The 17472-nt window shown below is 44.9% G+C and overlaps 1 protein-coding gene across 1 annotated transcript in view; it reads left to right on the top strand.

Moving 5' to 3' along the window:
- Positions 1 to 17472, top strand: part of LOC106598452 (3',5'-cyclic-AMP phosphodiesterase 4B) — a 104838-nt gene that overhangs the window by 67917 nt on the left and 19449 nt on the right. Inside the window, exon 8 of the mRNA XM_014189494.3 lies at positions 3008 to 3120. Coding sequence (XP_014044969.1) covers positions 3008 to 3120 — 113 coding nt within the window. The remainder of the gene's footprint in view (positions 1 to 3007; positions 3121 to 17472) is intronic.

The following is a 17472-nucleotide window of genomic DNA, read 5'->3' on the forward strand; positions in this document are numbered from 1 at the left end:
CACGGTTGGGATGGTGTTCTTCGGCTTGCAAGCCTCCCCCTTTTTCCTCCAAACATAATGATGGTCATTATGGCCAAACAGTTCTATTTTTGTTTCATCAGACCAGAGGACATTTCTCCAAAAAGTAAGATCTTTGTCCCCCTGTGCAGTTGCAAACCGTAGTCTGGCTTTTTTATGGCGGTTTTGGAGCAGTGGCTTCTTCCTTGCTGAGCGGCCTTTCAGGTTATGTCGACATAGGACTCGTTTTACTGTGGATATAGATTGTTTTGTACATGTTTCCTCCAGCATCTTCACAAGGTCCTTTGCTGTTGTTCTTGGATTGATTTGCACTTTTCGCACAGAAGTATGTTCATCTCTAGGAGACAGAACGCGTCTCCTTCCTGAGCGGTATGACGGCTGCGTGGTCCCATGGTGTTTATGCTTGCATACTATTGTTTGTACAGATGAAGGTGGTACCTTCAGGTGTTTGGAAATTGCTCCCAATGATGAACCAGACTTGTGGAGGTTTACAATTTTTTTTCTGAGGTCTTGGCTGATTTCTTTTGATTTTCCCATGATGTCAAGCAAAGAGGCACTGAGTTTGAAGGTAGGCCTTGAAATACATCCACAGGTAGACCTCCAATTGACTCAAATTATGTCAATTGGCCTGTCAGAAGCTTCTAAAGCCATGACATCATTTTCTGGAATTGTCCAAGTTGTTTAAAGGCACAGTCAACTTAGTGTATGTAAACTTCTGACCCACTGGAATTGTGATACAATTAATTATAAGTGAAATAATCTGTCTGTTAACAATTGTTGGAAAAATGAGTTGTGACGTGCACAAAGTAGATGTCCTAATCAACTTGCCAAAACTATAGTTTGTTAACAAGAAATTTGTGGAGTGGTTGAAAAACGAGTTTTAATGACTCCAATCTAAGTGTATGTAAACTTCCGACTTCAACTGTAGGTGATGTGGACACCAAGGAAGTTGAAGCTCTCGACCCGCTCCACTACAGCCCCGTTAATGAGAATGGGGGCGTGCTCGGCCCTCCTTTTCTTGTAGTCCACAATCATCTCTTTTGTCTTTCTCACATTGAGAGGTTGTTGTTCTGGCACCACACTGCCAGGTCTCTGGCCTCCTCCCTCTAGGCTGTCTCATCGTTGTCTGTGAATAGGCCTACCACCATTGTGTCATCGGCAAAATTAATGATGGTGTTGGAGTCTGGCTTGGCCACGAAGCCGTGGGTGAACAGGGAGTACAGGAGGGGACTAAGCACGCATTCCTGAGGGGCCCCGTGTTGAGGATCAGCGTGGTAGATGTGTTGTTACCTACTCTTACCACCTGGGGACAGCCCGCCAGGAAGTGCAGGATCCAGCTGTAAAGGGAGGAACCCTGGCACTCAACACCTCCCTCTGCAACTGGATCCTGAAGAAGAACTTTGAGCGCACAATGGTGTTGAACGCTGAGCTGTAGTCAATGAACAACATTCTCACGGGTTTCTAGGATAATGGTGTTGATGTGAGCCATTACCAACCTTTCAAAGCCCTTCATGGCTACAGACGTGAGTGATGCGAGTCGGTGGTCATTGAAGCAGGTTACCTTGGCGTTCTTGGGCACAGGGACTATGGTGGTCTGTTTGAAACATGTTGGTATTACAGACTCTGTCAAGGAGAGGTTGAAAATGTCAGTGAAGACTGACCGTTAAATTTGAGTTCCCCCCCAAAAAACTATATTTTTATCTATCCATAATCAATCTCTCTTTCTCTCTTTCTGTTTTTGTATCCTAATTTCTATGGCCTCCCCTATCTCCCCCTTTTTCTGTCTTCCTACATATGTAGGATCTTAATTTGATCACTCTTTTGTTGGTGAGAATTTGCTTGAAATGCAGATGAGCTTTGTGATTTACATAAATTCACTGAAAACCCGCACTAAAACCTGGTTATATTAACAGTATTGCACTTTTCATGTAGTCTAATTTTGTCCAGCTAATAGCCTAACCACTGATCAAGCAACATTATGGACAAAATGTTAAAATCCTGTTGCTGCAGGATTATATTGCTGCGACAATACTGGTCAAATTAAGATGCTTCAGTACATCCGTATGTCTCCCTATTTCACCCGTATCTTTCTATGACTCTCCCCTCTATCCGGGAGCAACAGTGTAGTTTTCCCAGTTGAAGCCTCCTAGACATACAGCATGTACAGCAGTTAACACGTGTGTGAGTATTAAGGACCTGGGCCATCCTCAAACCAACCCCACTAGCCCTTAAGGCTATACAGTATATGCTACAGTGTAGCCCTGGTGTTCTGAGTTTTTATTAGTCGTTTGTACGGGACACGCATGGTATACATCGTCCAATGAAATGCTTACATGCAGGTTCCTGCTCGACAATATAACAACAATAAGAACAGTAGAATAATACATTTTAGCATGAAATATAATACAGGAAGGAACAATTTATTGTCCAATATTTATACATGTATTGGGGAACGGGGGCAGTATATAAACTGGGCAGTATAATAAGAGTCTGGTAGCAGTTGTGTGTGTGTGTGTGTGTGTGTGTGTGTGTGTGTGTGTGTGTGTGTGTGTGTGTGTGTGTGTGTGTGTGTGTGTGTGTGTGGCAGTAGTTGTGGTGTGTGTGTGTGGTGCAGTGAAGCATCTCATGCGAGGAGGGTGAGTATGTTGGCAGGGCTCCACCCCCCTCCCCCAAACGCCCCTCAGGCAGGAGGGGGGTTACTGACACATCAATAACACAAGGGGAGGGAGGGAGGGAGGAAGGGAGGGGAAACATTGCCCCAGAGAGACAGAAACACTATTGCGACTCTTAGCTGCTCTCGTTGCCTGAGAGTTAACCAGACCACCACGTACTATGAAAGAGCACTGCTCACCTCTTCACGCCTCCCCACCCGGACATCCTGGGACCTCCATACGGCATGACCACCCTGCCCTGGGACCCCCACCATGCTCCGTGTCGGACATGGAGCCGCTGGGTCCTGAGTTTGTTTCTGCTGTGTGTCTGTTGGCAGACGAGTCGTACCAGAAGCTGGCCATGGAGACGATGGAGGAGCTGGACTGGTGTCTGGACCAGCTGGAGACCATCCAGACCTACCGCTCCGTCAGCGACATGGCCTCCAACAAGGTAAGACTGAGCTGGAACGTTGTTATTATGACCATAACACAACACAAAATAACTCTTAACGAAACCACAACACAACATGAAGGTAATGAAACCACAACACAACCATTATGCAACCACAACACAACATGAAGGTAATGAAACCACAACATGATCATAACGCATCCAGAACACAACGTGACCGTAATGCAACCACTACACAACCATTATGCAACCACTACACAACCATTATGCAACCACTACACAACCATTATGCAACCACTACACAACCATTATGCAACCACTACACAACCATTATGCAACCACTACACAACCATTATGCAACCACTACACAACCATTATGCAACCACTACACAACATGACCATAAGGCAACCACAACGTGCTCCTTACAACAACACAAACTTGCCACAACACAATTTGAAACGAACCATCGAAGTGTGTTTAGACTATGGCTGAGATGATACTGTGTGATATGGTCAGTAGCTCGTCAGTACACAGAAACGAGACGTGACTTGGCTGAGATAATATTGGACTAATGTTACTTCTGCTTGGTGACAGCACAAAAGGTCTTTGTTAGTCTTCACTGTGCAATGTGTGCAATATGAAGACTGCTTTGATTAGCATTGACGTAGTTGCAAAGTGACTAGCATCCTGTGGTTGTGTGTGTCAATGGCTACCGGCGTTTTATGGCTCTGCTGTAAAATGCGTAAACAGTGGCTAGTTTGCATAGAGGACCATAGACTACTGTTCTCGTTGAGTAACACGCCTATCTGAATACCAATATGTCCATTTGTTGTCTTTTCTGCGTAAGACTGTCATTCACGCATTATACATACAACGCTGCATAAAACAATATAGAATAGAGTCCCTATTGTGCGTGACATTCTGTGTGTCAATTTCTATAATGTTGACGTCACTAGGCCATAGGTGTTTTTGTCTGAAGACGTCTTCGCGCCTGGGATAGCTCATATTAGCCAGACATTAGTCAACGGATAAAACCTTTGTCGGGATTCATGACCAAAACCTGACCTTTCTTGGTATAACTCTGGTATTTCTAACTGGTTTTAGATTGAACTATTATGAAGGAGAGTTCAGTCTGGTTTGACAGTAGCATGCTAGGCTCGCTGTTACAGTTGATTGCCGTGTTGGTAAGCCATATAGCAATGGAATAATGAATAATGATTTTAAAAGTTCTCCACACTTTACATTGTAAGAGGGGAAACTCGCCTCCAATAATGTTTACAATTAGCCTACTCTCGCATAGTGAAGAACAGTACTGCAAACTCCGACCAAAGGATTCAGGTTGGGAGGCCCACTTCTGAGTTCCCCTGGCCTACAAACAGTGGCATTACAGTGGAGCTGCAGTCAGCTGGTGTGGGGCCTACCCTAACCGTGATGAGAGGTGACTGTGACCATGTCTCTCTTTATCCTGACCACAACACAGCCTCCCCTCCCACCTCTACTCCCTATGCTTATCCTTCTCCCCCCTCTACTCCCTCTGCTTATCCTTCTCCCCCCTCTTCTCCCCCCTCTACTCCCTCTGCTTATCCTTCTCCCCCCTCTACTCCCTCTGCTTATCCTTCTCCCCCCTCTACTCCCTCTGCTTATCCTTCTCCCCCCTCTACTCCCTCTGCTTATCCTTCTCCCCCCTCTTCTCCCCCCTCTACTCCCTCCTCTTATCCTTCTCCCCCCTCTACTCCCTCCTCTTATCCTTCTCCCCCTCTACTCCCTCCTCTTATCCTTCTCCCCCCTCTACTCCCTCCTCTTATCCTTCTCCCCCTCTACTCCCTCCTCTTATCCTTCTCCCCCTTTTCTCACCCCTTCTCCCTCCACTTCTCCCTCTTCTCCCTCCCCTCCCTCCCCTGCTCCTCCCATCTTCTCCCTCCCCTCCTTCTCCCATCTTCTCCTCCTCCCTCTCCTTTCTCTTCTCCCAGCCAGGCCACCAGACTACAATGGCCAGGAGTTCCTACAGACTCCCTCCACAGTTATTAACATCACTGTGACTCACTCTACCGTTATTAACGTCACTGGGACCCCCTCTACAGTTATTAACATCACTGGGACCCCCTCTACCGTTATTAACGTCACTGGGACCCCCTCTACCGTTATTAACGTCACTGGGACCCCCTCTACCGTTATTAACGTCACTGGGACCCCCTCTACCGTTATTAACGTCACTGGGACCCCCTATACAGTTATTAACGTCACTGGGACCCCCTCTGCCGTTATTAACGTCACTGGGACCCCCTCTACCGTTATTAACGTCACTGGGACCCCCTCTGCCGTTATTAACGTCACTGGGACCCCCTCTACCGTTATTAACGTCACTGGGACCCCCTCTACCGTTATTAACGTCACTGGGACCCCCTCTACAGTTATTAACGTCACTGGGACCCCCTCTACCGTTATTAACGTCACTGGGATCCCCTCTACCGTTATTAACGTCACTGGGACCCCCTATACCGTTATTAACGTCACTGGGACCCCCTCTACCGTTATTAACGTCACTGGGACCCCCTCTACCGTTATTAACGTCACTGGGACCCCCTCTACCGTTATTAACGTCACTGGGACCCCCTCTACCGTTATTAACGTTACTGGGACCCCCTCTACCGTTATTAACGTTACTGGGACCCCCTCTACAGTTATTAACGTCACTGGGCCCACTGAGCCCAATGAGCTCAGAGACCCTGAACATGCACCAGTACAACATTCAGTACACTGTGACTCAAAGGCCTTTAAGATGGATGGTTGCCGGTTCCCCAAGTCCAGTGCTTTGGGAATTGGACCGGGAAGCGGAGGCTAGAAGGTCGCAGGTTCAAATCCCCAGTCAGATGAGTCCTCTTGTGCAATGGTGTGTGAGCCACGTAGTCTTTATTGATATATGGAAGTTGAGAATGGTGCGACGTCCCCCAGTGCTACACATGGCATGTGTTTGTACGCTACTCAGTGGGATATCTCATAGTATGAACCAGAGTTGCAGATCAAACAGCATTTGTTCTCTTTTCAAATGCATTTTCAACATGTCCCTGACTAAGTCTGTAGTACCAACATGTTTCAAGCAGACCACCATAGTCCCTGTGTCCAAGAACACTAAGGTAACCTGCATAAATGACTACTGACCCGTAGCACTCACGTCTGTAGCCATGAAATGCTTTGAAAGGCTGGTCATGGCTCACATCAAATCAAATGTATTTATATAGCCCTTCTTACATCAGCTGATATCAGAAACCCAGCCTAAAACCCCAAACAGCAAGCAATGCAGGTGTAGAAGCACATCAACACCATTATCCCGGGGGCAAACTACCTGCCCTCCAGGACACCTACAGCACCCGATGTCAAGGACAACAACCACCCGAGCTACTGCCTGTTCACCTCGCTATCGTCCAGAAGGCGAGGTCAGTACAGGTGCATCAAAGGTGCGATTGAGAGACTGAAAAACAGCTTCTATCTCAAGGCCATCAGATTGTTAAACAGCATTCACTAGCACAGAGAGGCTGCTGACTATATACATAGACTTGAATCACTGGCCACTTTAATAAATGGAACACTAGTCACTTTAATAGTTTTTACATATTTTGCATTACTCATCTCATATGTATATACTGTATTATATTATATTCTACTGTATCTTAGTCTATGCTGCCCTGACATTGCTCATCCAAATATTTATATATTCTTAATTCCATTCCTTTACTTAGATTTGCGTGTATTGGGAATATGTTGTGAATTTGTTAGATATATTTATTTATTTAACCTTTTTTTAACTAGGCAAGTCAGTTAAGAACAAATTCTTATTTACAATGACGGCCTAACCTGGACGACGCTGGGCCAATTGAGCGCCACCCTGTGGTTGTTAGATATTACTGCACTGTCAGAGCTAGAAACAAGCATTTCGCTACACCCGCAATAACATCTGTTAAACATGTGACCAATAAAATTTGATTTGATTTGAAACCCTTGACCCACTCCAATTTGCATAGCGCCCCAACAGATCCACAGATTATGCAATCTCTATTGCACTCCAGACTGCCCTTTCCCACCTGGACAAAAGGAACTGCTCCAGGACCAGTCAAAAGGTTGGACACACCTACTCATTCAAGGGTTTTTCTTTATTTTTACTATTTTCTACATTGTAGAATAATATTGAAGACATCAAAACTATGAAATAACACATATGGAATCATGTAGTAACCAAAAAAGTGTTAAACAAATATTTCATTTTTGAGATTGTTCAAAGTAGCCACCCTTTGCCTTGATGACAGCTTTGCAGAGTCTTGGCATTCTTTTATTTATACATTTTTTACTTCAGTTTATTTTAGTAAATACTTATTTTTCTTAACTGCATTGTTGGGTAAGGGCTTTTGATTTGATTCGATATGATCTGTCATTCGATTGAGCCTGGAGTGCCAGATGTGTAGGGTGTTCACATTGGGGACTATTCCATTGGTTGATCCTAACCCTGGTCCACTGGGTGTGGAGACTTTTGTTCCACACAGTCCTATAGCTGCTGGTCTACTGTCATTAAGTTCCCCACACGTCCATACAGACGTTAGCTCTGGTCAACTCTGGGCCTTAGACAAACACAGCCATCTGAATCACGTTAGCTCTGGTCAACTCTGGGCCTTAGACAAACACAGCCATCTGAATCACGTTAGCTCTGGTCAACTCTGGGCCTTAGACAAACACAGCCATCTGAATCACGTTAGCTCTGGTCAACTCTGGGCCTTAGACAAACACAGCCATCTGAATCACGTTAGCTCTGGTCAACTCTGGGCCTTAGACAAACACAGCCATCTGAATCACGTTAGCTCTGGTCAACTCTGGCCCTTAGACAAACACAGCCATCTGAATCACGTTAGCTCTGGTCAACTCTGGGCCTTAGACAAACACAGCCATCTGAATCACGTTAGCTCTGGTCAACTCTGGGCCTTAGACAAACACAGCCATCTGAATCACGTTAGCGAGAGTGGCTTTGCAGGCTAGTGGAGCATCCAAGTGCCGGTAGGAAACTCGAACTCACGTGCCGCGGTCTTTAGACCTGAATGACGGAATTATTGACACAGATGTGCAAGTTTTTGAGTCAGTGTCTTGAGGGAGGGTAAAGGTTGTTAAATGACAGTTTGATAATGATATTGAACGACTAGTATCCATACTAATGAGACTCCTTTATCTATAGTTCTAAACCCTTTAACGTTTTTCTGCCTGCACAGAAATTGTCTTTGTGTCTACAAACTGCTTCTCGAACCATCAAGATATATCCAAAACAACATACTTTCTTTCTTTTTTTTAAATGGTAGAATAGATTTTTTTTTATTCGATTTTCTTACTAGACAATTTCCCACATGCCCTGTGCAGGAAACAGGCTTTGTTAGAGGCTTTGTTAGAGGCTTTGTCAGCTTGGATCAGTATTTTTATTAACCTTTATTTAACTTGGCAAGTCAGTTAAGAACAAATTCTTATTTACAATGACTGTCAAGGAGAGGTTGAAAATGTCAGTGAAGACTGACCGTGAAATCTGAGTTCCCCCCCCCAAAAACTATATTTTTATCTATCCATAATCAGTCTCTCTTTCTCTCTTTCTGTTTTTGTATCCTAATTTCTATGGCCTCCCCTATCTCCCCCTTTTTCTGTCTTCCTACATATGTAGGATCTTAATTTGATCACTCCCTTAACCCGGATGATGCTGGGCCAATTGTGCGCCACCCTATGGGACTTACGATCACGGCCGGTTGTGATACAGCCTGGGATCGAACAAGGGCCTGTAGTGACGCCTCTAGCACTGAGATGCAGTACCTTAGACCGCTGCGCCACTCGGGAGTAGTGCTAACATTGCAATCTGTTGTATCTCTTTGCTTTAAATCAACCAAACCTCAAATCCAGTTTCACTGTGAGATGAGAATGAGGCCAGGACATCTTCTATTGCAAATAGAAAGAGGGAAAGATACAATACATGACTAGAAGTATGTGGACACCTGTTCGTCGAACATCTCATTCCAAATAAATTTTCACTTACCTCCCTAATAGTCTACAATACAGTGCATCAGTATGACTGTCAGGTATTCTGTAAAGAGAGACTTCACATACATTACAGATCTAGGTCATGTGTTGAGTCTAGGTAGGTGTGGTGAGTTTAGTCTAGGTAGGTGTGGTGAGTTTAGTCTAGGTAGGTGTGATGTGTTTAGTCTAGGTAGGTGTGGTGTGTTTAGTCTAGGTAGGTGTGGTGTGTTTAGTCTAGGTAGGTGTGGTGAGTCTAGGTAGGTGTGGTGTGTTTAGTCTAGGTAGGTGTGTTTGGTCTAGGTAGGTGTGTTTAGTCTAGGTAGATGTGGTGTGTTTAGTCTAGGTAGGGGTGGTGTGTTTAGTCTAGGTAGGTGTGATGTGTTTAGTCTAGGTAGGTGTGATGTGTTTAGTCTAGGTAGGTGTGGTGAGTCTAGGTAGGTGTGGTGTGTTTAGTCTAGGTAGGTGTGTTTAGTCTAGGTAGGTGTGTTTAGTCTAGGTAGATGTGGTGTGTTTAGTCTAGGTAGATGTGATGTGTTTAGTCTAGGTAGGTGTGGTGTGTTTAGTCTAGGTTCGGTGTGGTGAGTTTAGTCTAGGTAGGTGTGGTGTGTTTAGTCTAGGTAGGTGTGGTGTGTTTAGTCTAGGTAGGTATGGTGTGTTTAGTTTAGGTAGGTGTGTTTAGTCTAGGTAGGTGTCTAGGTAGATGTGTTTAGTCTAGGTAGGTGTGGTGTGTTGAGTCTAGGTAGGTGTGGTGTGTTTAGGTAGGTGTGTTTAGTCTAGGTAGATGTGGTGTGGTGTGTTTAGTCTAGGTAGGTGTGGTGTGTTTAGTCTAGGTAGGTGTGGTGTGTTTAGTCTAGGTAGGTGTGGTGTGTTTAGTCTAGGTGTGTTTGGTGTGCTTAGTCTAGGTAGGTGTGGTGTGTTGAGTCAAGGTAGATGTGTTGAGTCTAGGTAGGTGTGATGTGTTGAGTCAAGGTAGGTGTGATATGTTGAGTCAAGGTAGGTGTGTTTAGTCTAGGTAGGTGTGGTGTGTTTAGTCTAGGTGTGCTTAGTCTAGGTAGGTGTGGTGTGTTTAGTCTAGGTAGGTGTGGTGTGTTTAGTCTAGGTAGGTGTGGTGTGTTTAGTCTAGGTAGGTGTGGTGAGTTTAGTCTAGGTAGGTGTGGTGAGTTTAGTCTAGGTAGATGTGTTTAGTCTAGGTAGGTGTGGTGTGTTGAGTCTAGGTAGGTGTGGTGTGTTTAGGTAGGTGTGTTTAGTCTAGGTAGATGTGGTGTGGTGTGTTTAGTCTAGGTAGGTGTGGTGTGTTTAGTCTAGGTAGGTGTGGTGTGTTTAGTCTAGGTAGGTGTGATGTGTTGAGTCAAGGTAGGTGTGTTTAGTCTAGGTAGGTGTGGTGTGTTTAGTCTAGGTAGGTGTGGTGTGTTTAGTCTAGGTAGGTGTGGTGTGTTTAGTCTAGGTGTGTTTGGTGTGCTTAGTCTAGGTAGGTGTGGTGTGTTGAGTCAAGGTAGATGTGTTGAGTCTAGGTAGGTGTGATGTGTTGAGTCAAGGTAGGTGTGATGTGTTGAGTCAAGGTAGGTGTGTTTAGTCTAGGTAGGTGTGGTGTGTTTAGTCTAGGTAGGTGTGGTGTGTTTAGTCTAGGTAGGTGTGGTGTGTTTAGTCTAGGTAGGTGTGTTTAGTCTAGGTAGGTGTGTTTAGTCTAGGTAGGTGTGTTTAGTCTAGGTAGGTGTGGTGTGTTTAGTCTAGGTAGGTGTGGTGTGTTTAGTCTAGGTAGGTGTGGTGTGTTTAGTCTAGGTAGGTGTGGTGTGTTTAGTCTAGGTAGGTGTGTTTGGTCTAGGTAGGTGTGTTTAGTCTAGGTAGATGTGGTGTGTTTAGTCTAGGTAGGGGTGGTGTGTTTAGTCTAGGTAGGTGTGATGTGTTTAGTCTAGGTAGGTGTGATGTGTTTAGTCTAGGTAGGTGTGGTGAGTCTAGGTAGGTGTGGTGTGTTTAGTCTAGGTAGGTGTGTTTAGTCTAGGTAGGTGTGTTTAGTCTAGGTAGATGTGGTGTGTTTAGTCTAGGTAGATGTGATGTGTTTAGTCTAGGTAGGTGTGGTGTGTTTAGTCTAGGTTCGGTGTGGTGAGTTTAGTCTAGGTAGGTGTGGTGTGTTTAGTCTAGGTAGGTGTGGTGTGTTTAGTCTAGGTAGGTATGGTGTGTTTAGTTTAGGTAGGTGTGTTTAGTCTAGGTAGGTGTCTAGGTAGATGTGTTTAGTCTAGGTAGGTGTGGTGTGTTGAGTCTAGGTAGGTGTGGTGTGTTTAGGTAGGTGTGTTTAGTCTAGGTAGATGTGGTGTGGTGTGTTTAGTCTAGGTAGGTGTGGTGTGTTTAGTCTAGGTAGGTGTGGTGTGTTTAGTCTAGGTAGGTGTGGTGTGTTTAGTCTAGGTGTGTTTGGTGTGCTTAGTCTAGGTAGGTGTGGTGTGTTGAGTCAAGGTAGATGTGTTGAGTCTAGGTAGGTGTGATGTGTTGAGTCAAGGTAGGTGTGATATGTTGAGTCAAGGTAGGTGTGTTTAGTCTAGGTAGGTGTGGTGTGTTTAGTCTAGGTGTGCTTAGTCTAGGTAGGTGTGGTGTGTTTAGTCTAGGTAGGTGTGGTGTGTTTAGTCTAGGTAGGTGTGGTGTGTTTAGTCTAGGTAGGTGTTGTGAGTTTAGTCTAGGTAGGTGTGGTGAGTTTAGTCTAGGTAGATGTGTTTAGTCTAGGTAGGTGTGGTGTGTTGAGTCTAGGTAGGTGTGGTGTGTTTAGGTAGGTGTGTTTAGTCTAGGTAGATGTGGTGTGTTTAGTCTAGGTAGGTGTGGTGTGTTTAGTCTAGGTAGGTGTGGTGTGTTTAGTCTAGGTAGGTGTGATGTGTTGAGTCAAGGTAGATGTGTTTAGTCTAGGTAGGTGTGGTGTGTTTAGTCTAGGTAGGTGTGGTGTGTTTAGTCTAGGTAGGTGTGGTGTGTTTAGTCTAGGTGTGTTTGGTGTGCTTAGTCTAGGTAGGTGTGGTGTGTTTAGTCTAGGTAGGTGTGGTGAGTTTAGTCTAGGTAGGTGTGGTGAGTTTAGTCTAGGTAGATGTGTTTAGTCTAGGTAGGTGTGGTGTGTTGAGTCTAGGTAGGTGTGGTGTGTTTAGGTAGGTGTGTTTAGTCTAGGTAGATGTGGTGTGTTTAGTCTAGGTAGGTGTGGTGTGTTTAGTCTAGGTAGGTGTGGTGTGTTTAGTCTAGGTAGGTGTGATGTGTTGAGTCAAGGTAGATGTGTTTAGTCTAGGTAGGTGTGGTGTGTTTAGTCTAGGTAGGTGTGGTGTGTTTAGTCTAGGTAGGTGTGGTGTGTTTAGTCTAGGTGTGTTTGGTGTGCTTAGTCTAGGTAGGTGTGGTGTGTTGAGTCAAGGTAGATGTGTTGAGTCTAGGTAGGTGTGATGTGTTGAGTCAAGGTAGGTGTGATGTGTTGAGTCAAGGTAGGTGTGTTTAGTCTAGGTAGGTGTGGTGTGTTTAGTCTAGGTAGGTGTGGTGTGTTTAGTCTAGGTGTGCTTAGTCTAGGTAGGTGTGGTGTGTTTAGTCTAGGTAGGTGTGGTGTGTTTAGTCTAGGTAGGTGTGGTGTGTTTAGTCTAGGTAGGTGTGGTGAGTTTAGTCTAGGTAGGTGTGGTGAGTTTAGTCTAGGTAGGTGTGGTGTGTTTAGTCTAGGTAGGTGTGTTTAGTCTAGGTAGGTGTGGTGTGTTTAGTCTAGGTAGGTGTGTTTAGTCTAGGTAGGTGTGGTGTGTTTAGTCTAGGTAGGTGTGGTGTGTTTAGTCTAGGTAGGTGTGGTGTGTTTAGTCTAGGTAGGTGTGTTTAGTCTAGGTAGGTGTGTTTAGTCTAGGTAGGTGTGTTGTGTTTAGTCTAGGTAGGTGTGGTGTGTTTAGTCTAGGTAGGTGTGTTTAGTGTGTGTTTAGTCTAGGTAGGTGTGGTGTGTTTAGTCTAGGTAGGTGTGGTGTGTTTAATCTAGGTAGGTGTGGTGTGTTTAGTCTAGGTAGGTGTGTTTAGTCTAGGTAGGTGTGGTGTGTTTAGTCTAGGTAGGTGTGGTGTGTTTAGTCTAGGTAGGTGTGGTGTGTTTAGTCTAGGTATGTGTGGTGTGTTTAGTCTAGGTAGGTGTGTTTAGTCTAGGTAGGTGTGTTTAGTCTAGGTAGGTGTGGTGTGTTTAGTCTAGGTAGGTGTGGTGTGTTTAGTCTAGGTAGGTGTGTTTAGTCTAGGTAGGTGTGGTGTGTTTAGTCTAGGTAGGTGTGGTGTGTTTAGTCTAGGTAGGTGTGGTGTGTTTAGTCTAGGTAGATGTGTTTAGTCTAGGTAGGTGTGTTTAGTCTAAGTAGGTGTGTTGTGTTTAGTCTAGGTAGGTGTGGTGTGTTTAGTCTAGGTAGGTGTGTTTAGTGTGTGTTTAGTCTAGGTAGGTGTGGTGTGTTGAGTCTACGTAGGTGTGGTGTGTTTAGGTAGGTGTGTTTAGTCTAGGTAGATGTGGTGTGTTTAGTCTAGGTAGGTGTGGTGTGTTTAGTCTAGGTAGGTGTGGTGTGTTTAGTCTAGGTAGGTGTGATGTGTTGAGTCAAGGTAGGTGTGTTTAGTCTAGGTAGGTGTGGTGTGTTTAGTCTAGGTAGGTGTGGTGTGTTTAGTCTAGGTAGGTGTGGTGTGTTTAGTCTAGGTGTGTTTGGTGTGCTTAGTCTAGGTAGGTGTGGTGTGTTGAGTCAAGGTAGATGTGTTGAGTCTAGGTAGGTGTGATGTGTTGAGTCAAGGTAGGTGTGATGTGTTGAGTCAAGGTAGGTGTGGTTTGTTGTGTCAAGGTAGATGTGTTGAGTCTTGGTAGGTGTGATGTGTTGAGTCAAGGTAGGTGTGATGTTTTGAGTCAAGGTAGGTGTGATGTTTTGAGTCAAGGTAGGTGTGTTTAGTCTAGGTAGGTGTGGTGTGTTTAGTCTAGGTAGGTGTGGTGTGTTTAGTCTAGGTGTGCTTAGTCTAGGTAGGTGTGGTGAGTTTAGTCTAGGTAGGTGTGGTGAGTTTAGTCTAGGTAGGTGTGGTGTGTTTAGTCTAGGTAGGTGTGTTTAGTCTAGGTAGCTGTGGTGTGTTTAGTCTAGGTAGGTGTGTTTAGTCTAGGTAGGTGTGGTGTGTTTAGTCTAGGTAGGTGTGGTGTGTTTAGTCTAGGTAGGTGTGGTGTGTTTAGTCTAGGTAGGTGTGGTGTGTTTAGTCTAGGTAGGTGTGTTTAGTCTAGGTAGGTGTGTTGTGTTTAGTCTAGGTAGGTGTGGTGTGTTTAGTCTAGGTAGGTGTGTTTAGTGTGTGTTTAGTCTAGGTAGGTGTGGTGTGTTTAGTCTAGGTAGGTGTGGTGTGTTTAATCTAGGTAGGTGTGGTGTGTTTAGTCTAGGTAGGTGTGTTTAGTCTAGGTAGGTGTGTTTAGTCTAGGTAGGTGTGATGTGTTTAGTCTAGGTAGGTGTGGTGAGTCTAGGTAGGTGTGGTGTGTTTAGTCTAGGTAGGTGTGTTTAGTCTAGGTAGGTGTGTTTAGTCTAGGTAGATGTGGTGTGTTTAGTCTAGGTAGATGTGATGTGTTTAGTCTAGGTAGGTGTGGTGTGTTTAGTCTAGGTTCGGTGTGGTGAGTTTAGTCTAGGTAGGTGTGGTGTGTTTAGTCTAGGTAGGTGTGGTGTGTTTAGTCTAGGTAGGTATGGTGTGTTTAGTTTAGGTAGGTGTGTTTAGTCTAGGTAGGTGTCTAGGTAGATGTGTTTAGTCTAGGTAGGTGTGGTGTGTTGAGTCTAGGTAGGTGTGGTGTGTTTAGGTAGGTGTGTTTAGTCTAGGTAGATGTGGTGTGGTGTGTTTAGTCTAGGTAGGTGTGGTGTGTTTAGTCTAGGTAGGTGTGGTGTGTTTAGTCTAGGTAGGTGTGGTGTGTTTAGTCTAGGTGTGTTTGGTGTGCTTAGTCTAGGTAGGTGTGGTGTGTTGAGTCAAGGTAGATGTGTTGAGTCTAGGTAGGTGTGATGTGTTGAGTCAAGGTAGGTGTGATATGTTGAGTCAAGGTAGGTGTGTTTAGTCTAGGTAGGTGTGGTGTGTTTAGTCTAGGTGTGCTTAGTCTAGGTAGGTGTGGTGTGTTTAGTCTAGGTAGGTGTGGTGTGTTTAGTCTAGGTAGGTGTGGTGTGTTTAGTCTAGGTAGGTGTGGTGAGTTTAGTCTAGGTAGGTGTGGTGAGTTTAGTCTAGGTAGATGTGTTTAGTCTAGGTAGGTGTGGTGTGTTGAGTCTAGGTAGGTGTGGTGTGTTTAGGTAGGTGTGTTTAGTCTAGGTAGATGTGGTGTGGTGTGTTTAGTCTAGGTAGGTGTGGTGTGTTTAGTCTAGGTAGGTGTGGTGTGTTTAGTCTAGGTAGGTGTGATGTGTTGAGTCAAGGTAGATGTGTTTAGTCTAGGTAGGTGTGGTGTGTTTAGTCTAGGTAGGTGTGGTGTGTTTAGTCTAGGTAGGTGTGGTGTGTTTAGTCTAGGTGTGTTTGGTGTGCTTAGTCTAGGTAGGTGTGGTGTGTTGAGTCAAGGTAGATGTGTTGAGTCAAGGTAGGTGTGATGTGTTGAGTCAAGGTAGGTGTGTTTAGTCTAGGTAGGTGTGGTGTGTTTAGTCTAGGTAGGTGTGGTGTGTTTAGTCTAGGTGTGCTTAGTCTAGGTAGGTGTGGTGTGTTTAGTCTAGGTAGGTGTGGTGTGTTTAGTCTAGGTAGGTGTGGTGTGTTTAGTCTAGGTAGGTGTGGTGAGTTTAGTCTAGGTAGGTGTGGTGAGTTTAGTCTAGGTAGGTGTGGTGTGTTTAGTCTAGGTAGGTGTGTTTAGTCTAGGTAGGTGTGGTGTGTTTAGTCTAGGTAGGTGTGTTTAGTCTAGGTAGGTGTGGTGTGTTTAGTCTAGGTAGGTGTGGTGTGTTTAGTCTAGGTAGGTGTGGTGTGTTTAGTCTAGGTAGGTGTGTTTAGTCTAGGTAGGTGTGTTTAGTCTAGGTAGGTGTGTTGTGTTTAGTCTAGGTAGGTGTGGTGTGTTTAGTCTAGGTAGGTGTGTTTAGTGTGTGTTTAGTCTAGGTAGGTGTGGTGTGTTTAGTCTAGGTAGGTGTGGTGTGTTTAATCTAGGTAGGTGTGGTGTGTTTAGTCTAGGTAGGTGTGTTTAGTCTAGGTAGGTGTGGTGTGTTTAGTCTAGGTAGGTGTGGTGTGTTTAGTCTAGGTAGGTGTGGTGTGTTTAGTCTAGGTATGTGTGGTGTGTTTAGTCTAGGTAGGTGTGTTTAGTCTAGGTAGGTGTGTTTAGTCTAGGTAGGTGTGGTGTGTTTAGTCTAGGTAGGTGTGGTGTGTTTAGTCTAGGTAGGTGTGTTTAGTCTAGGTAGGTGTGGTGTGTTTAGTCTAGGTAGGTGTGGTGTGTTTAGTCTAGGTAGGTGTGGTGTGTTTAGTCTAGGTAGATGTGTTTAGTCTAGGTAGGTGTGTTTAGTCTAAGTAGGTGTGTTGTGTTTAGTCTAGGTAGGTGTGGTGTGTTTAGTCTAGGTAGGTGTGTTTAGTGTGTGTTTAGTCTAGGTAGGTGTGGTGTGTTGAGTCTAGGTAGGTGTGGTGTGTTTAGGTAGGTGTGTTTAGTCTAGGTAGATGTGGTGTGTTTAGTCTAGGTAGGTGTGGTGTGTTTAGTCTAGGTAGGTGTGGTGTGTTTAGTCTAGGTAGGTGTGATGTGTTGAGTCAAGGTAGGTGTGTTTAGTCTAGGTAGGTGTGGTGTGTTTAGTCTAGGTAGGTGTGGTGTGTTTAGTCTAGGTAGGTGTGGTGTGTTTAGTCTAGGTGTGTTTGGTGTGCTTAGTCTAGGTAGGTGTGGTGTGTTGAGTCAAGGTAGATGTGTTGAGTCTAGGTAGGTGTGATGTGTTGAGTCAAGGTAGGTGTGATGTGTTGAGTCAAGGTAGGTGTGGTTTGTTGTGTCAAGGTAGATGTGTTGAGTCTTGGTAGGTGTGATGTGTTGAGTCAAGGTAGGTGTGATGTTTTGAGTCAAGGTAGGTGTGATGTTTTGAGTCAAGGTAGGTGTGTTTAGTCTAGGTAGGTGTGGTGTGTTTAGTCTAGGTAGGTGTGGTGTGTTTAGTCTAGGTGTGCTTAGTCTAGGTAGGTGTGGTGAGTTTAGTCTAGGTAGGTGTGGTGAGTTTAGTCTAGGTAGGTGTGGTGTGTTTAGTCTAGGTAGGTGTGTTTAGTCTAGGTAGCTGTGGTGTGTTTAGTCTAGGTAGGTGTGTTTAGTCTAGGTAGGTGTGGTGTGTTTAGTCTAGGTAGGTGTGGTGTGTTTAGTCTAGGTAGGTGTGGTGTGTTTAGTCTAGGTAGGTGTGTTTAGTCTAGGTAGGTGTGTTTAGTCTAGGTAGGTGTGTTGTGTTTAGTCTAGGTAGGTGTGGTGTGTTTAGTCTAGGTAGGTG

Source organism: Salmo salar, chromosome 03, assembly GCF_965601325.2.
Source record: "Salmo salar chromosome 03, fSalSal1, whole genome shotgun sequence".
In the NCBI taxonomy this organism is placed as follows: domain Eukaryota; kingdom Metazoa; phylum Chordata; class Actinopteri; order Salmoniformes; family Salmonidae; genus Salmo; species Salmo salar.